The sequence below is a fragment of the Ylistrum balloti genome, unplaced genomic scaffold (genome assembly GCF_031769215.1).
Source record: "Ylistrum balloti isolate Yb309-2 unplaced genomic scaffold, AGI_CSIRO_Ybal_v1 Utg370314, whole genome shotgun sequence".
NCBI classification, from domain to species: domain Eukaryota; kingdom Metazoa; phylum Mollusca; class Bivalvia; order Pectinida; family Pectinidae; genus Ylistrum; species Ylistrum balloti.
In genome coordinates, this window is record NW_026782232.1 from 449,904 (window position 1) to 467,612 (window position 17,709).

At 35.1% G+C, this 17,709-nt stretch overlaps 1 protein-coding gene across 1 annotated transcript in view; it reads left to right on the top strand.

Moving 5' to 3' along the window:
* The window catches only part of LOC132553298 (erbin-like), a 49,310-nt gene that overhangs the window by 19,339 nt on the left and 12,262 nt on the right, over positions 1–17,709 (top strand). Inside the window, exons 6-12 of the mRNA XM_060217529.1 lie at positions 2,384–2,458; positions 5,407–5,551; positions 14,666–14,738; positions 15,080–15,209; positions 16,528–16,713; positions 17,043–17,142; positions 17,419–17,531. Coding sequence (XP_060073512.1) covers positions 2,384–2,458; positions 5,407–5,551; positions 14,666–14,738; positions 15,080–15,209; positions 16,528–16,713; positions 17,043–17,142; positions 17,419–17,531 — 822 coding nt within the window. The remainder of the gene's footprint in view (positions 1–2,383; positions 2,459–5,406; positions 5,552–14,665; positions 14,739–15,079; positions 15,210–16,527; positions 16,714–17,042; positions 17,143–17,418; positions 17,532–17,709) is intronic.

The following is a 17,709-nucleotide window of genomic DNA, read 5'->3' on the forward strand; positions in this document are numbered from 1 at the left end:
TGTGAGATTATCAAATATCTCATCAACATTTACACCTTAGACAGCTTCAGCCTCAGGTCTGAAACAGATACTGGTAAAATGATTGTTACTAAGATGGTAGTGACCTCAAATAACCTAACATAATGCTGACGAGATTGTACTAAACTGACAGGATAATGTCAATTTTATCCACGGCCTATGAATGATAGTTACTTTTTATAGATAAGTTGACAACGTTTTGTGAGATACAACAGAACACTTTAAGTCTGTACTCAAAAACATCATGGTGTGTTTGATCAGACAAAATGTGCTCCTTTGTTATGTATGTGTCATGGGAATTAAACGAAAAAAAATTACGTGCCAAATCTTGCATTCTTTTCGATGACAAATATGTTTAAACGATTATCAAGTCGTAAGTTCTTTTGAAATAAGTCCTGATTCCAATCAGAGTGTTACAATCCCTGTCATATTGGTGTACCATTATAGACCTAGGTATTGTATCTCACAATGATATTGTATTAAAATACACACAGATATCCGTATTATGATACATGGGTAAGGGGATTCAAGGATTAAATTGGGATTAAATTTAAAGTTTTAGCCTTCAGTAACTTTGCCCTGTATATAATTCTTCTTGACAAATGGGTGATATGACAGGCAAATACTAGAGGATTTGTATTACTATCACTGGTCTTTGTATACGTGACCGAACAGACAATCATCAGGATCAAACAGCACTGGAGAGGTGTGAGATAGACTAATGGGGACCAGGACAGGGTCAATGGAGAATACACAACACAGACAGACAGACAGACAGACAGACAGATAGGACAGACAATCATCAGGATCAAACAGCACTGGAGAGGTGTGAGATAGACTAATGGGGACCAGGACAGGGTCAATGGAGAATACACAACACAGACAGACAGACAGATAGGACAGACAATCATCACGATCAAACAACACTGGAAAGGTGTGAGATAGACTAATGGGGACCAGGACAGGGTCAATGGAGAATACACAACACACACAGACAGACAGACAGACAGACAGACAGACAGACAGACAGACAGACAGACAGACAGACAGACAGACAGACAGACAGACAGACAGATAGGACAGACAATCATCACGATCAAACAACACTGGAAAGATGTGAGATAGACTAATGGGGACCAGGACTGGGTCATTGGAGAATACACAACACAGACAGACAGATAGGACAGACAATCATCATGATCAAACAACACTGGAAAGGTGTGAGATAGACTAATGGGGACCAGGACAGGGTCAATGGAGAATACACAACACAGACAGACAGACAGACAGACAGACAGACAGACAGACAGATAGGACAGATAATCATCAGGATCAAACAACACTAGAGAGATGTGAGATAGACTAATGGGGACCAGGACTGGGTCATTGGAGAATACACAACACAGACAGACAGACAGACAGACAGACAGATAGGACAGACAAATATGACAGACAATCACAAGGATCAAACAACACCAGAGAGATGTGAGATAGAATAAAGGGGACAAGGGCAGTGTCATTGGGGAATACACAACACAGACAGGCAGACAGAGGATCACCTGTATAGAACATTACAGGACAGATGTGAGTTTGAACTAATGACATCATGAATAGACTGACTACCAGACAGCAAAGAGGAACTGAAGGAATGACCAACACTGTAGGAAGTGAATGGAAAGACAACATGTATGGAGAGTGTTGTAACAAGTGTATAGCAAGAAATTATACATATTATACTCAGCTGAACAGGCAGACTTGATAAAAGTAAAGAGAAAACAAACACAGACAGACAAATAGAGAGACAAACATGGTACCATGGGGGCAGTAATAGCATGTACTGAGGGATATTGTCCTAGATTCCACTTATGGGGGAGGGATTGTCTTTCAAAGAATCATTGTCAATAAACTTCAATAAACAGTGATGTTCCTGTGAAAATCTTGTTTAATGATCCTGTAGAGGGTATTAGACAGTGATTAACCTGCTCGTAATTACCCCCCCACCCCACTAGATGAAATGCCAAGTTACTGTCAGCAGTTGTTGAATGAATTTCAAAGCTAATAGTTGATTCCAAATTGTATATAGTGAAAGTTACCATGTCTTTTTTTTTGATTTTTTTGTTTTCATCAGTTTCATATTAAGATAGGTTAAAAATTGAATAAAAAAATTAGATTGAATTATGAAGAAGTGATATGGGAATTTTGTACACAAAGAGTTGTTGTCAGTCATGCTTTTTTGTGTCGTAATTCAAATATCTGAGCATCAATATCATAATGTTGGACAATATTTCAAATACATTTTTGTGTTTTTAATTTAGGTTTCTAGAAATTGATAATTGATGTATTTGTGTGAAATTCCTTTTAACAGCCAGATGTAATAGGGAACTTGACAGGACTGTTGGAATTATGGTGCGACCACAACCAGATAGCCCAGGTCACTCCGGTAAGTCATCAGAACAACTTGCCACTAATAAGTGATTCTCCTCGAGACCAACACAAGTCCGCGGGTGATTTGTTAAAATATTGCTGCAGGCTGTCACTCGTAAGACCAGCCAATGTTTCCCTAGTAAGTCACATGATCACCCATTCTTGGTCAACTCAACACCTCTTGTCGCGACAGTGTTTGGATCTCTGTACAATTGCAGTGCAGTTAATTACATCTCATTATCTAATTAAGAAGTTAAGTGTCTGGAAGACCAACATATTAGACCCATTCCTATTGTTATTGGTAAATTTTGTTTTCATATTTTTCCAATAACCTTTTTAGAATGTAAAGAAAATTATAACCTGAGGCGTTAAATTGCTTTCAAAAAAACAAAATTGGAAGAATGTTTTTCACTGTTCCTCAAAGATTTTTATGTTTTGCAGTAAATTTATTGTCTGTAGACCATTTTGAATATTTAAAAGAGATGTGAATTATTAAAATGCAACGTCACAGTGAGAATGGTGTCTGTCTTGGTGTTAGATACGAAGACAAGTGTGATGGCTTGTTCATTTATTGGTGGAAATCTAATTGCATTATCAGAAGACGACCTTGTAGTTCTTGTTCTCACAGAAATGTCCTTGTGATGGTGACAAGTCTTACTCATGCTTTACAAAGAAACACACCAAATTGAAATACTAAATCAACAAAAAATGTTGAGAAGAATTGTAAAATTATATAATTCTGAGCGCACAGAAGTCGGAATTTGGTAAGGTCATTGTGGTAAGGTCATTGCGGTAAGGTCATTATGTCTTGAGGTCTGGACACAAGTTCTTAGTTTTTACCTTTTTGGATCGCTGTGTCATTCACCGTTTGATGGTCCTAATGACCTTGTATGTGTTGACGGGCCATTAAGAATGTCATAATGATGATAATAATGACAAGGGCGTAGACTGCTGTTGGCTACCAAAATTGATTGTCTGAGTTTTATCTCTGTATCATACAATCCTGTATGATTCTAGTGTTTATTCATGTAGAGAATCTGAAGAGGTCAGACAAATTTAAATGAAATGAGAAACATCTTTTTTTCTGAATGATCATTACTGCATAATGAAAGAGATCTATTGGTTCATTTCTGTCTGATTTAACTGAATTTGATTCGTTACAATGTAGCTGAAAAACATGGAGTTCCTTGTGTTGATTTATTTGTATGTCCTGATGTAGGTGTAAATCTTTTCTTTTGATAATATTTCAACCACATATAAATTTTGAGTGGGTTTAGATAAAGATTCTGCTGACATCTTTGTGTTTTCTTGTCATCCTGTACCGGTAATGTTAGTCCTCACTGTATCTTTCCGTGTAGGTGTATCCATGGCCTATTATTCCTGTCTTGGTTGGGTAAAATATCCAACACTACATCACAGATAATGTGGACCGTCACAAAACGGTGTAACTGTACACACAATTTATACGCCTTTGTCAGGGATATTTTCTGAGTCCTTTTAGAAATCTTCCAGTGCATCAGCCTTCACTGGTTGAGTGCAGGTATCTGTACCGTTTTACATAGTTATTACACCACGGAACACAAGATCTGGAGTTTTAAACGTCTGGCTGAGCTTTTTGTTGACATCTGATACCAAATTTCTTTTTAATTGTTGGATGGAAAGGTGTTGGGTCAGATTTTCTATATGATAGCTTAACTGTGTGGTGAACTACGGTCAGATAAGCTGGCTGTATTGTCCTCGCCAGACATTGTTTTATTTCAGACTTGAGGGAAATCAGATATTTATGTTTTAATTACTGTTATTTCACTTACATGCATCATTTAAACTTTTAAAAGTTTGTCATATGATAAGACAGGAAGACACCCTTCAAATACCTACCTGTCAATGTGTACTCAGGAGTATAGGACAGAATACCTATGTCAAGATTTTCAAGTAGGACACACATTTATAATCAGATTCAACTTGATCAGTTGTTGGAACACAAATATGGGTTTCCTTTGTCAAGAACAAAGTTTTGTAAGAAATAACATTTTCATAATAAAATCAAATAAATCACCAACAAAAGAAGGGAAAAATTATAACATTTTTTCCTTAATTAATTGCATGGTCACACTTGAAATATTTTAAAATTCATAAATGCACATGGTTGATGACTTTGAATAAAAAACAAGCCAACATCTGCAGATCATAAACACGAAAACTCATTATATATGAACCATTTTGCTTTATAACTTTTCTAAATTAAATTTTTAGTGCAGTTGTATATCAAATTTAACTATGGTCATGGACTTGAAAGCTGATATGTAGGTTTTTTTATTCATCACTGAAATTTCAGTGAGAACCACGTTGCTTTTGACGCCTCATTCATTTATTGCAAAAAGTCAGATTTTTTATTGCGATTTTGTATATCCAAACAATTAACTGACAACTAACAAGGGTCAAAATTAACATAGATATAACATATCTCTGCTAACACGGAGAGAATCAACCATTTTAGAGAATAACTAACTCAAAGTATTGTCTGAAAAAATCTCACAACCGTACAACTAAGCACATCTTCACTTCATCAAATTCTGAAATCTAGGGTTGAATGTGTCTGGAGCAATCACATGATGAAACGGTGTTATCTCCAGACAGGTTTTGTACTTTGTGTGCTACTGCTGGTCATGTCTTTGGGACTTTCAAGATTTTGTGTCGCTGCATTTGTCACACTTTGGTTAGACTGAATTGTGTTATTAAATTATGTTTAAGGCCTAGGAAGCTTATGTTTTCTGGGTACCAGGGGGCTCTTTCCATTTACAACATTAATAGTGTAAAATTTTATATGTTTGTTGGGAGGATGGACTGGGGAGTTGACTTTTCCATTAACTCCATTTCAATAGGAGAAAGAGATAGGGTATGTATGTTTCACAGATTTATAGGTTTTGTTGAAGTCTTAACCCCTTGATTGTTTGTATCAAACAGATGATTGGAAACCTGAAACAGCTCATGTTCCTGGACTGCACCAAGAACAGGATCCAGACTTTGCCCAATGAGATAGAAGGATGTGTGTCTTTGGCTGACCTTCACCTCACAGGCAACCACCTTCAAGGTCTTCCTGAATCAATGGGTGAGTATTTATGTTACTTTTAACTTAAAACCACCTCTGGGTCCTCTTCTAGTATATGGGTAAGTGTTCATATTGCTTTAAAATCACAAATATCTCTTTGGGTAAGTTTTTGAAAGACATTAGAATTAACAACCGTCTCTAAGGTCTCTCCTGTTCAATGTATGTTTATGTATGACTTAACCTTCAAAATACATAAACTTACTTATATTTGGCAGAATTTCCCTCTATTCTGCGATATAAGGAATGTCAAGGTGACCTTCCGTACTTGGCAACTTTAGATTTGTGCTTTGTTTGGAATAATCATCCTTTTATAGTCATTTGATCAAGGAGAACACATCATGTGACACTAGACATCAACTGTAGCCTGATCTTAGAGAACTGAAGGACCTGGGTGTCAGAGGTCGTGTGAAATCACAGGTTAATCAGGGGAATTTAACTTTTCCCGGACATGTACTCAAATCTAATGGAATTTTAATGATAGGCTGAGTTGAAATAACATTGTTTTTCTTTGGATTTAAACAAAAGGCTTCTTCTTGGTTTCCTTCAATGCTAATTCTAAATGATTTGAACACAAAAGGCCTTCAGTAAACATTTTACACGGCTGGTGAGCTGACACTAACAGGGTTTTTCCTAAGGACATGATACAGTCACCCAAAACTCGGTGGAACAGAGAGTCGAAGACATGCCTGGGTCAGCTAGCTATCGACTAAAACACTTGGTCATTATTGTAAGGTGATTGCCTGATTGGAAGTAACGCTTAAAAGACCACGCTATAACGATATCAGGTGTCCATGTTCATGTCCGTGTGGCATGCATCACGATAGATTCTAAAACCATTTTTGCATACAAAGGCTGTCTATTGAGGGTGTTGGCCTTTCTTTGTGTTTGGTATTTTAAACATTGACAAGATAAAGAAGCTGCCATCCGATTTTGTGCGATTTTCACATAAAAACCAACGATAGTGAAGTCAGTTTGTCAATCACTCGCCAGATTAGTTTAGACTTAATAGTTATCATTTTACAGTTATTGTTTGGCCAAGTGTGGTGTACGTAGTGTGTTGTCTTTGCAAGGACAGTTTAACAAAATGTAGGAAGACAGACAATATCTGTACTGATACATGTCTCTATATGTCATTGGTAGTGATTTGATAAAGTTAAGTTATTAATAAGAATTCAACTGGTTTTAGCTGTATTTGTTTTTTTGTTATTTGCATTTATTAACATACATTTTTGTATGGCAAACAATTTTAACATTAGAAGAAAATTCATGGAATGCTTTCATACTTTTACATAATGTTAATCCGAAACAAATTTCATTTTTGAAATAAACTTGTCATTTGGCTGACAATTTCACATCATTTTGTGTCCTAAAATGTTTGCATTTCCTTTTTAACTTAATGAAATATATGTATGTGTGTATAATAAATTTTCTGCCAAAAAATCTATTGAGGAAAAAGATATAGTGATAATCTGATAGAGTCCTGCACAAGTCATATGATCTGATCAGAGTAAATCAGATATGGACAGTGATACAAATTGGCTTAAAGCTGATTATATCAGTATAAAACGTTTAAGTGTTAGATTTTCGGATTACTAGTGTAGAGGTGATCTCATCCCCGCGGTAACGACACCCTTCATTCTCCCTCTAATGTTCTTCTGTGGTAAAATTAAACATTAGGGTAGTATGTAGCTATTGGTGGGTCAGATTTCCCACAGATTTTTTTCTCAGATATTATGGCGTCTTTTAAACAGGAGAATTTTGTCATTTTATACCTGCACTTGTTTATATAGCTAGATGAAAGGTGGATTCACCATGTCAACTGAGACCGATATCTTGTGTTAACTGTGGAATCAACAATTACTAACATCAATCAGTTTACACAAACAGGATTTATTGGGTTTGGTGAGAAGATTTCAATCATGGGTCGATGATTTTACTGTCATCTGACTGAAGTGAATTGTTTAGCTAAACAGTGAAATAACACTGAGAAAGACAGTATGACAGGAGACATGACTGCTTATAACTTTAATTTCTGGGAGAAAAAGTTATTATACACCGTCGGATTGGTGAATGTTGTGTGTTCATGAAATGAGTCGTAAAGGTATGAAAAACATGATAGATAAGTATTACCTATCTCCCAGAACTTATGGTAACAGGTACTAGGGCTGAAACCATGTCACATGACAGGATACATTGTCACTTTTATATGTTCACAAGAAAAATGAAAACATTTTATGCCATTTTTAAAACGAAAATTCATCTGAACAATTTCTAAACACCTTTCAATTTTTTATTTTGAAAGGCATACTAAAACTAGCTATGAAATTTGACATATAATTAAGATTTTTATACCTGTAACTCTAGACACTTACCTGTAAGGTATGGGAGAGTCGCCCATAAACAGAGCAATACTGGGTACAAACATTGAAGTCATTCAGATATAGTACGCACAAATCTGTCACAAATCTGACAGAAATTGGTGTAGATAGTTTTACATGAATGCCTTATGAAGAAACTGATTTTAAAACACAGTTGAGAAATAATATTTGTGTGTCATTTTAAAGAAATTTTCACACCACATGTTAATAACAATAAATAGAGGAAAATGATTTGATCTCTTGATTCTTTGAAATAGATATTTTGAATGTAAATGTGATGTAAACTAACTGTAATCTATCTATGATAATGCTATGAAGCACAATATATGATACCCTAAAATCATCATCGCTAAACATACACTTGTTACTATACTGTACTGAAGTACATGTAATTTGATAATAGTGACGTAATGTTATCTTTCTCACAGTTTTTAAAACTTTCCTGTCACTTAACTAAGCTCAAAGGAAAAAAATCTTTTTAAGAATGGAATCACCGAGTGCATTTTGACAGAGATAAGTGCAGTACCTATGACTTGTAATATGAAGTGTTTTAGAGGTCATTCTGTAATGGTATAGTGTAAGGGGTATTAGTCTACCTCAATGTTAATGTGCTAAAGGGGACTGATCATTAGGGTATTTAAGAAGAGTTGTAACAGTTTTTTTGGTATGTTTTAAATATTAAAAACTCATTATAATTATTATGCATGTATATATAGAAGTTTTTGTAAAATATACGATAATGTGAAACACTTGTTTCAAAAGATGTCATTATTAGATTTGAGAAAAAAAAAAAAAAAGATGTGGACTTGAAATTTGAGGATCCTTTCAAAAGAAAAAAGGCCAGGCATGAGAGAAAAACACCTGATCAGGGCCATTTAAAACTTGTTACATTTTAAAATGATTTAAATCTTGATGTAGGGTCAGATATTTTTGTGCTGCCACTCTGTGCCAGAGTATCTGTTAACAAGTCCAGTTATGTCCCAAATGTGGCACTGATGATGTATCATGTGCTCACATGTAACCCCTCTCGTGACCGGACATTCAGCACAAACCCTTGAGGTACGAAGTTGGACTGAATTGTCAACTTGTTTGTCAATATCAAGTCTATTGTCATACTTTACAGTTAAGTAGCCTAGCTGGACAATGACTATGTCACGGATCACCAAACATGGTTAATCTGACGATCTCTTTAGATTATTGGGACAAGATACGACAGTTTTAACAGTTAACTGTGCCATCAAGACACCTATCATGGCAAATTCTTGTGGTTATTTTGTATTCGTCATAACTTAACAATTCTTGTGTTAAAGATTCAGGATATTATGCAGAAAAAGATAATATTCTGGGTTTGTCATCGGTGTGGTGTAACAAGATCCAACTTCTCTGTAATGTATAAATTTCTGTTTTTACTGACTGCACACATTCAAGCTTGGTTTCTTTACTTCATCAATAAAAGCAATTTCATCGAGTAGTTATGTTGTGTGTTAAATGTGAGGAGAAAGAATCGTAATCATATAAGGCTGTACATAATCGTACTGAAACAAAGAAATAAATTTAGTTTTAAAAAGATGATAATTATTGGTATTTTTGGAATAAATTTGTTGTTGGCTGGGTTTATGTAATTTTATTGAGATTACTTTGTTGACTCAGTAACATCATGACCTCAGTGTTTATTGAGATAAGCCCGAGTTAAAACAGTCTCACAAGCTGTTACTAAGTTGTGTTCTTACCTTTTCTACTAAATGTCAAAGTTGGAAGTTTGTTTATGAAAACAGATGTTTGTAAAAGAGGACAGAAACAAGGAATTATTCGGGGATATTATAGTTTTAGAATTTTGAGAATCTAGATGTTACCATTACATTTGAGAGACTTGTTATGTTTATGTGTTAGGATATATATAAATCTGCTGTATTATAATGTTTATGGTTTAGCCTAGACGTGGCGCCTATCTACTTTCATTTTCCAATCAATTATTGTACACTTGATCTTGTGTTACACGTTGTCACATGTAATGGTGTAGCTGTCTCCAGACATCCCAGCTGTATAACTTAAGGAATTCATGGATATGGAAATCAGGATCTATCTGGTCAATAGATTTGACAGGTATAGAAAGACCGTCAATAGTTTACGGAGGTTTTAACTATCTACTGGTCAAAACTTGTCCTCGAAATCTCACCTAATTAGGGGAGAGGGCGATATTTACTCAATAATCCTGGTAATCAAATTATTTATATTTGACTTACTGTTAATCATTTCTTACACTTGAGTGCTGATAGGGTATAGGTCCAGTATTTTCACATCGAAGCCTGGATGGACACTATTGGGGGTCAGTTTTAGGATGGTTAGCATACCTTCAGCTGTGTTCTCAACCCCTAGTCTGTCTACAGAAAAATATTATTAAAGACACCAGGAAAGAATATATTCCACTAACGTATGAGTGTTCCAAAGGTTTTGAATGAAGTTTGAGATCTTATATCGGCCCGAACTTGACTAGATTGTCAGGTTTGTTGCTCAACCAGATTGGAAGATAGCCATTATCATATAAGCACTCTGTAGATTCCTCAGATCCAATATAAATGTTTAATTATACCTGCCGTGGTCAAACTGACCGATATCACCCTTGAAGTTTGTGGTCAGTCTCCAGGGTACTTTAATCCAATCCAGGTGAGAGTCAAGTGAATCGTGAGGCAAATTAGCTAAATAGGTCTACGTTACAAACCTGAGGAGTAGAAACTCCACAGAATGGCATAATTCACAACAGGTGAGAATCTGGTGAATACATCTTGTAAATTACCTTAGTAAACCTTTCACACCCATTGACATCTCCCCAACCATCAAAATACCATTATGTGCTCCCCGCTCTGACCAACTGTAGTGGGCCTTGGAGAGCTAATTCTAGTCCAGACTGATAAGATTTTAAAAACCCTTGAAGCACAAATAAGGAAAATATATAGGGTCATAGGCATGTCTTCAACTTGATGTATACTTTAAGTTTTCAATTGAGTCACTCCAATCTCTCTTGAAAGACAAATAAACTTTAAACATACTTTTCAACAGTTCATAAATGTAGACGTTCTAAGATAGCCCAATGATGACAAACTGAAGGCCATATCACAACAAATAGTGGTATTAATACAGCACTCCTCTGTTAGATGGACTTTGATGATTTATAATCAACAAAAAAATGTCCTTATATATCGATTCTGGATAAAATTGTTCATCATTGTATTATAACCTTTAATAACATTAGGTAGAAACTTGATAACTCCGACAGGCTGTCCAATTACCCTGTGGGTCAGCATTAGATATACCTGGAGAAACCTAGAAGGTCTTAAGAATGACAGCTAACAGGTTCAATGGGTTTGATGGAATAGTAGGACAAAAGTTAACAAGAGATGGAAAAACATACAGGACAAACAGAATTTTGGGGACAAACAGTATTCAGATATAAAGATAGAACTGTTGAGGAACAGAGGAGTGTGTACAACTACAAAGACTCTTTGTTTTCTGGTTAAAATTGCTATTTAGTGTGACTGTTTAATAATCGTTTGGTTATTGACTGGTATAAGATTTGATGGTGGTGTTATATTATAAAATAATGTTATAATTTATTGTGGTATGACACTAATTTATTAACTACAATGAACATTTGAAGCTATTGTTTCTGAGGAATGTCCTTTAAGTGGAGTCAGTGATCTGGAGTCTATTATGGTTATCAAATGTAGTGTACACTGTAACAGGCGCCCATTCTCGGCAGTCTTCACAATGTCAGGGACAGGTATTCACAATTCTGATGTCGTGTGTTGTACACGTTCAGTAACTGTGTTCCATGGCGAATCGGTATATACCATAATACTTCTATAGAATTAAGAAATAAAAATCACTGTATATATGTTAACGTTAGATATGCGCCCTAACATGACAGTGCTTATTTATTTGAACTAAACATTTATGAGGACTTGAAGTACACATCGGAATACTGAAGTTGGTTTGTGAATGGCTGTACCCTTGGTATGGTTCAGTAGAAGAGGGGTTGGTCCACGTCATTTCACTGCCACATGTAATACCTGTACAACTATTGTTACTACTATAGATTTTTCCACTGGTGTAGGCATTATCCTTTTTTATCAGAACGCAAATCGGTGGAATGGGCTATTAAAAATCTTAATCGACCCTCCTATGATTTACCTGGGACTCGGCAGAGCACACTGCCATCTGCTGGACGGCTCAACTCCAATATTGATTTGGTGTCAGATTGAACAAGGAAAATACTGTGATACCCCTAAGTCAATACTAACACTACTCTCCTTAATAAAGTTAGCTGCACCTACAATGGTGGTGGCTTGGCTTCCAGCTAGATCAAAATGTCTTTGTAGGTGCTCCCCCTGGATAAATGTCGGTTAAGACCTCTGTCAGGCCAGGCTTTTAAATTAAAAGATGACTACATGGTTATTGCTGTGGCCTCTCTTTATTATATACACTTCCTGGGGAGTGCTGTCTGTCTGATGTTATGAGCTCCCAAATAAATCTTCATGACTATTGGTGTGATACTTCCAAAAATAACTCCATCAGGTAATAATGTCATCATACAAACACTTCAACAGTATTTATATAACAAATTTTGTTTGGTTGACTGTGCCTTCCCATTCCCGGATTATGTTGTCTCTGTGTTTGTAGAAATGTTTTGGAAGTTTTTCTGTAAAACAACATTTAGTGTATCAAATACCTTAAAAAGGATTGTTAAGTGTGAAATGTAAATATACTCACATTACACATACACACCAGGACTTCTACCTTGAAAGTTACCTCTGTACAGTCATACTCAGAACAAGTGTAAATACTTCAGTGTGACAACAAATCTCCCCGACATTGCGGCAGATATATTGAATATCTGTAATGTGATAATACTGAATAGATTGGAAAATAGATTGGGTCATGTTGGAGATCACATATTCTAGAATTTTACAGAAACAAAATTATTTATTATTACACATGAATGATACCTGTATATTGTTAATCAGATCTTGTTTCTCTGGAGAAATCCTACCATGTTTATATATAACTCTGTGAAATGATCAACGACACAGATGGCGTAATTGTTGTGTAATATGAACTTTTTAATTAGCATACGGGGCAAGATCTGGTGAATCACAGGTAGAGTTGGTGTAATAGGTATCATTTACCCAAGGTAGACAACTTTTTGTAGGGATAACCTGCAATTACATCATGATAATATGATATACAGGAAGGTACCTGTAAATAAATATAGCACTGTTTTATTGTTATTCATAACGAAGGAGAAACTCGTTTACACACCTGGGGAATATTTGGCTACAATGCACACTACCTGTACATACCCGGTTACATTTGTTGACAAAAGTGGGAGATCTTAGTCACATCCTATCTAGTTTAACAGACACCCACTAAACACACAGCAATTTATCCAGTGTAAAATCATGTGTGAAATATGGTGGAGGCGTGAATGTATTGATCAGGTGACTATTGGTAAAAAAATGGACGTGTGCATGCAGCACAGGTCTCATCTCTGGGATATAGGGAGTCAGAATATAATTAATGTAGACAAATCACACAGCTTGTCTGGTAATATAATATAAACTAGAGGGTGCTTATCTAGTAATTTAGTCTAAACAAGATGGTGAATTATCTTGTGTCATGTGGGAAACTTGTGAAACAGAACCAAAGATAATCGGAAAGGTAATGATTTTCCCTTTAATCCCCTGATTTATTTATAGATATTAGGGGTGGGATGGTTTTAGAGGTGTGTAAAGATTACCTATGACACATTCAGTAAATATCTAATTAATCATAATAGATACATATATATGTATATTGATTTATCAAGTCTATGAAGTGTAGATATGCCGGATACACAAAGTGTTCAGTTCTGTGTAATACTGGGTTTTTAATTCATTAAAATAACATGTGTTCACTTTAATAGAAACAATTTACCTAGGAATGTTCTGTTTGAGTAAATATACCTCATACCAAAAAAATATAAATGCATTTTTTGATAACTGTTCAAGAACACCTGTATACTTGTTGTTGTATGAAAAAAAAGTAGAATGATTGTATGATATTAGGTCTGCGTGGTTCTCTGTGATTAATACGTGGGTATCTTGTGTACAATCAGTAAACGCAGATGTTTTCTCACTGTATTTATGAAAACTGATCTACCCTAGCATATGCGATAGGGCTGGTGAAAGTCTTCAGGAACAGCAGTAACTCAAACTGAATTATCAAAACAAAACAAAAAAAAAACAAAAAAACAATCAATCCTTGTAACATCATTGAAATATGAACTTGCACTGAATAATTGATATTTTCCCATAGACTGGGAAATGTAGGGAATCTATGGCACTAGAGATAGAACTATATCATCTGCATTGTGTCTGTTTGTAGTAGCTGAGTCGTGAAACTACCAACAATTACAGACTCATTCTGTCTTTGTTGGATATTAATGCATGCGATGATGCATTCATATTGGCTCTTACGACTGTGTTCAGACACTATAAAAAGATCTGATTTACGTTTTATGGTAAAATTATTTCTCATTCATGATTTTTAGGTCTGATGATATTTAATAAAGCATTTTATCACAGAAAAAGTTAATATGAGTTTTAATGATAAATGGTATTTAGAAAATAATCATTAATCAATAAGTAATTAGTCAGTGGTTTTGTTGAGCCGATTAACATGTGGTTTATTAACATTACAGGTAATTTAGAACACATCACCACACTGAAGGTAGACGGGAACCAGCTGACGTCCTTACCTAACACAATAGGAGGGTAAGTCTTGTAGACAATAAACTGGCCTTGGAGATCAGCTTCTTCTTCTTTGGACATTAAAATTGTACCAAATAAGGACATGTTTTATAAAAAAAATAATGAAAAATGATAATAGATATAGAAACTGTTGAGAATCACTCAAAAATTAATATTGTTTTTTTAAAATTCAATTTTTTAAAAAGATTGATAACCAATTATCGATCAATCATTTATTAATGTTATTCCATATTACCCAAAATTTATTAATTTTATTCCATATTACCCCAAATGGAAAATCATGAATTTTTTTCTCTAAGATGTAAAAATTTATTAACATCTGAAGTTTCCCTCTTTCTCTCCAGTCTGACATCTTTATCTGAACTCAATGTTAGCCGTAATGACCTTGAGGATCTGCCATCGTCCTTAGGACTCCTGCGGAATTTACGGACATTTTATGCAGATGAGAATTGTTTGGAAATGATTCCGGCTGAGGTAGGTACAGAAGCTACTGGGTGTTTTGAATGCCTGTTACTTGGCACTTTCCTGGTGGAAAAATTCAGACAGGATCATGGGTTATAGGGAGGTGTGTCTCACTGGTCTCTCACCTGTCAGTCACGATAGGGATACATATAGCCGAAATTACAAAATAATAACTTGATACTCACGGTAAGATCTTACATCCATCATAAAATACGTATGATAAATAGTAGTTTAGTCTAGTTAAGGATGCTGTTTTGTATCAAATTTAGATTCTTAAGAATCACATTGAGTTTGTCTGTATCCTGATAACGGGTCCAGGTAGTGTATCTATTACATTGTATTAGCATTATAATGGAAATCACACAACACCAACTAGACACATCTGTAATTATCAATGTTAATGCCTGTGTTACGTATTACACGGCGATCTCGTAACCATTGCACTAGATATACTCAAGCAGCTCTGACGAAGAAAACCTGCCAAACTCGAATGACCTAAGCATCAGTGTTTTGAATGAATGTAAAAAGAATGGTCAAAATATCATTTTACACAAAATTTATTTTAAAACTTTTATTGGGATTTGATTTATCAACAAGATACTTTAATATATTTTAATATGTACCTGTATAGGACAGGTATAATACCTAACATAAAAGTTATAAAACTGATAGCTTCATTAATACAGATATTCATTTTCGAGACAAAGCAGGGTATGCATGTTTTTCATATTCTTATGTGTCTTAAAACATCCTCTAGCATTGAAGATTTTATTATTGTTAACTATGCTACATGAAACTTTGAGAAACAAGAAAACATCACTTAATGGGAAAATAATTTTATTTTTATTTGCCTGTGTAAAATTTCGACAGTGTATAATTTTTCTGCCAAGAAATTTCCTTTCTTAATTTTAAGCAATTTCTTTTCTTCAAAGTTGATAGGCTTTACACTCTTGTGAAGGAAAAATGTTTCCCTGAATGGCATTTCAGTTCAAAAATTATGAAAGAGTTATTGACAATTTTACAATTTTTAATCTTGTCAGAAGATCTGCTTTCTAAGTTTTTGACTGAACTTTTTCAATGATGTTTGACTAAATAACCAAGACCTGTACTTGTGTTTCCCTGAATGGCATTCCTTAGTTGTGAACAAATCTCCCTAAAGGCTTTCTATTGATTAAGTTTTCATCGTATTTTATATACAAAAGGCATTAATTGTTCTATTCCAAAGTTATTATAAATATCATGTAGTTTAATTTACCTAGGAATGTTGCATTTCCAAGATATGTATGGAAATTTTAATCTGATATCCTGATACATAATGTCTGTTTTTCAGCTGGGCAGCTGTAGCGGGATCACTGTGCTCTCATTGCGCAGCAATAAACTGGAATACATCCCAGACGAGCTTGGACGTATTCCACGCCTACGTGTACTCAATCTCAGTGACAACCTCCTGAAGTTCTTACCCTTCTCTGTCACCAAACTCAAGGAGCTGCAGGCCCTCTGGCTGTCTGAAAACCAGGTACATTTCCACACCTCTATACCACTGCTGCTCTCTTTTACCATGGTTTGAAGTGGCAGGAGTTTAAATGGGCTTCGTAATGTTTTGCTTTATTGAAAAGTTTGACAGTGTCTTTTGAAATCATATTGTTGCCAAATATGAAAAAAAAAATTCTTTAAATTCTTGCTGACTAGAAATTTTTCAGACTCCGAAATATGACGTGGATTTTAATTCTGTGGTTCATATTCAATATCAATGCATTATAAACAATTTTAGCTTCATTTACTTAATAATTACACATATTCTTTGTTTGTTGACTATCCTGTACAGTTATCATTTTTTTTTCACAGACACGGCCCATTGTCCCATTCCAGTCGGAGATTGAACCAGAAACAGGGCGTAAGATCCTAACTTGCTATCTACTGCCTCAGTGTCCATCAGAGGATTCTGGTAAGTTGTGTGGTACTGATTGCCATCTCAATCTTCAATCTCTGTGAGCCTGTGACTATTTAAATTCTGTTGAACAACCATATGCAAAGTTCAGAATGGATATTAAATCCTACCTACCATTCCAGATACAATTTACTCAACGTCAGATATTTTTGATTTGTGTACAATGAAACATCTTATGCACGAATAGTGGTACATGTCCTAGTAAGTGAATCTCGACCACACGGAAATTTTACATAAAAAATGAGACAATCTGTCCTCTTTTATGTTATTTAGGTGACTTGAATGGTGGCGGAGACACAGATAGTTTCCATGCCTCAATTTGGGATGAGGAACGTGAGCGGAGACAACAGATCCACTTTGAGTTCACAGAGGAACTGGATGAGGATGTAAGTACATCCATCACATCATATCTCTCTGTCTATTCCTTTGTGTCCCATCCAGTGTCCATTTATCTATACATATATCTGTGTCTCCATCTTGTCCCATTATCTTTTAACTTATTTCCAAGTACAAAATCTTTTGTTTTTATGCGAAGTTTTCTGTTGAAACTGCCAGGATGGTTGT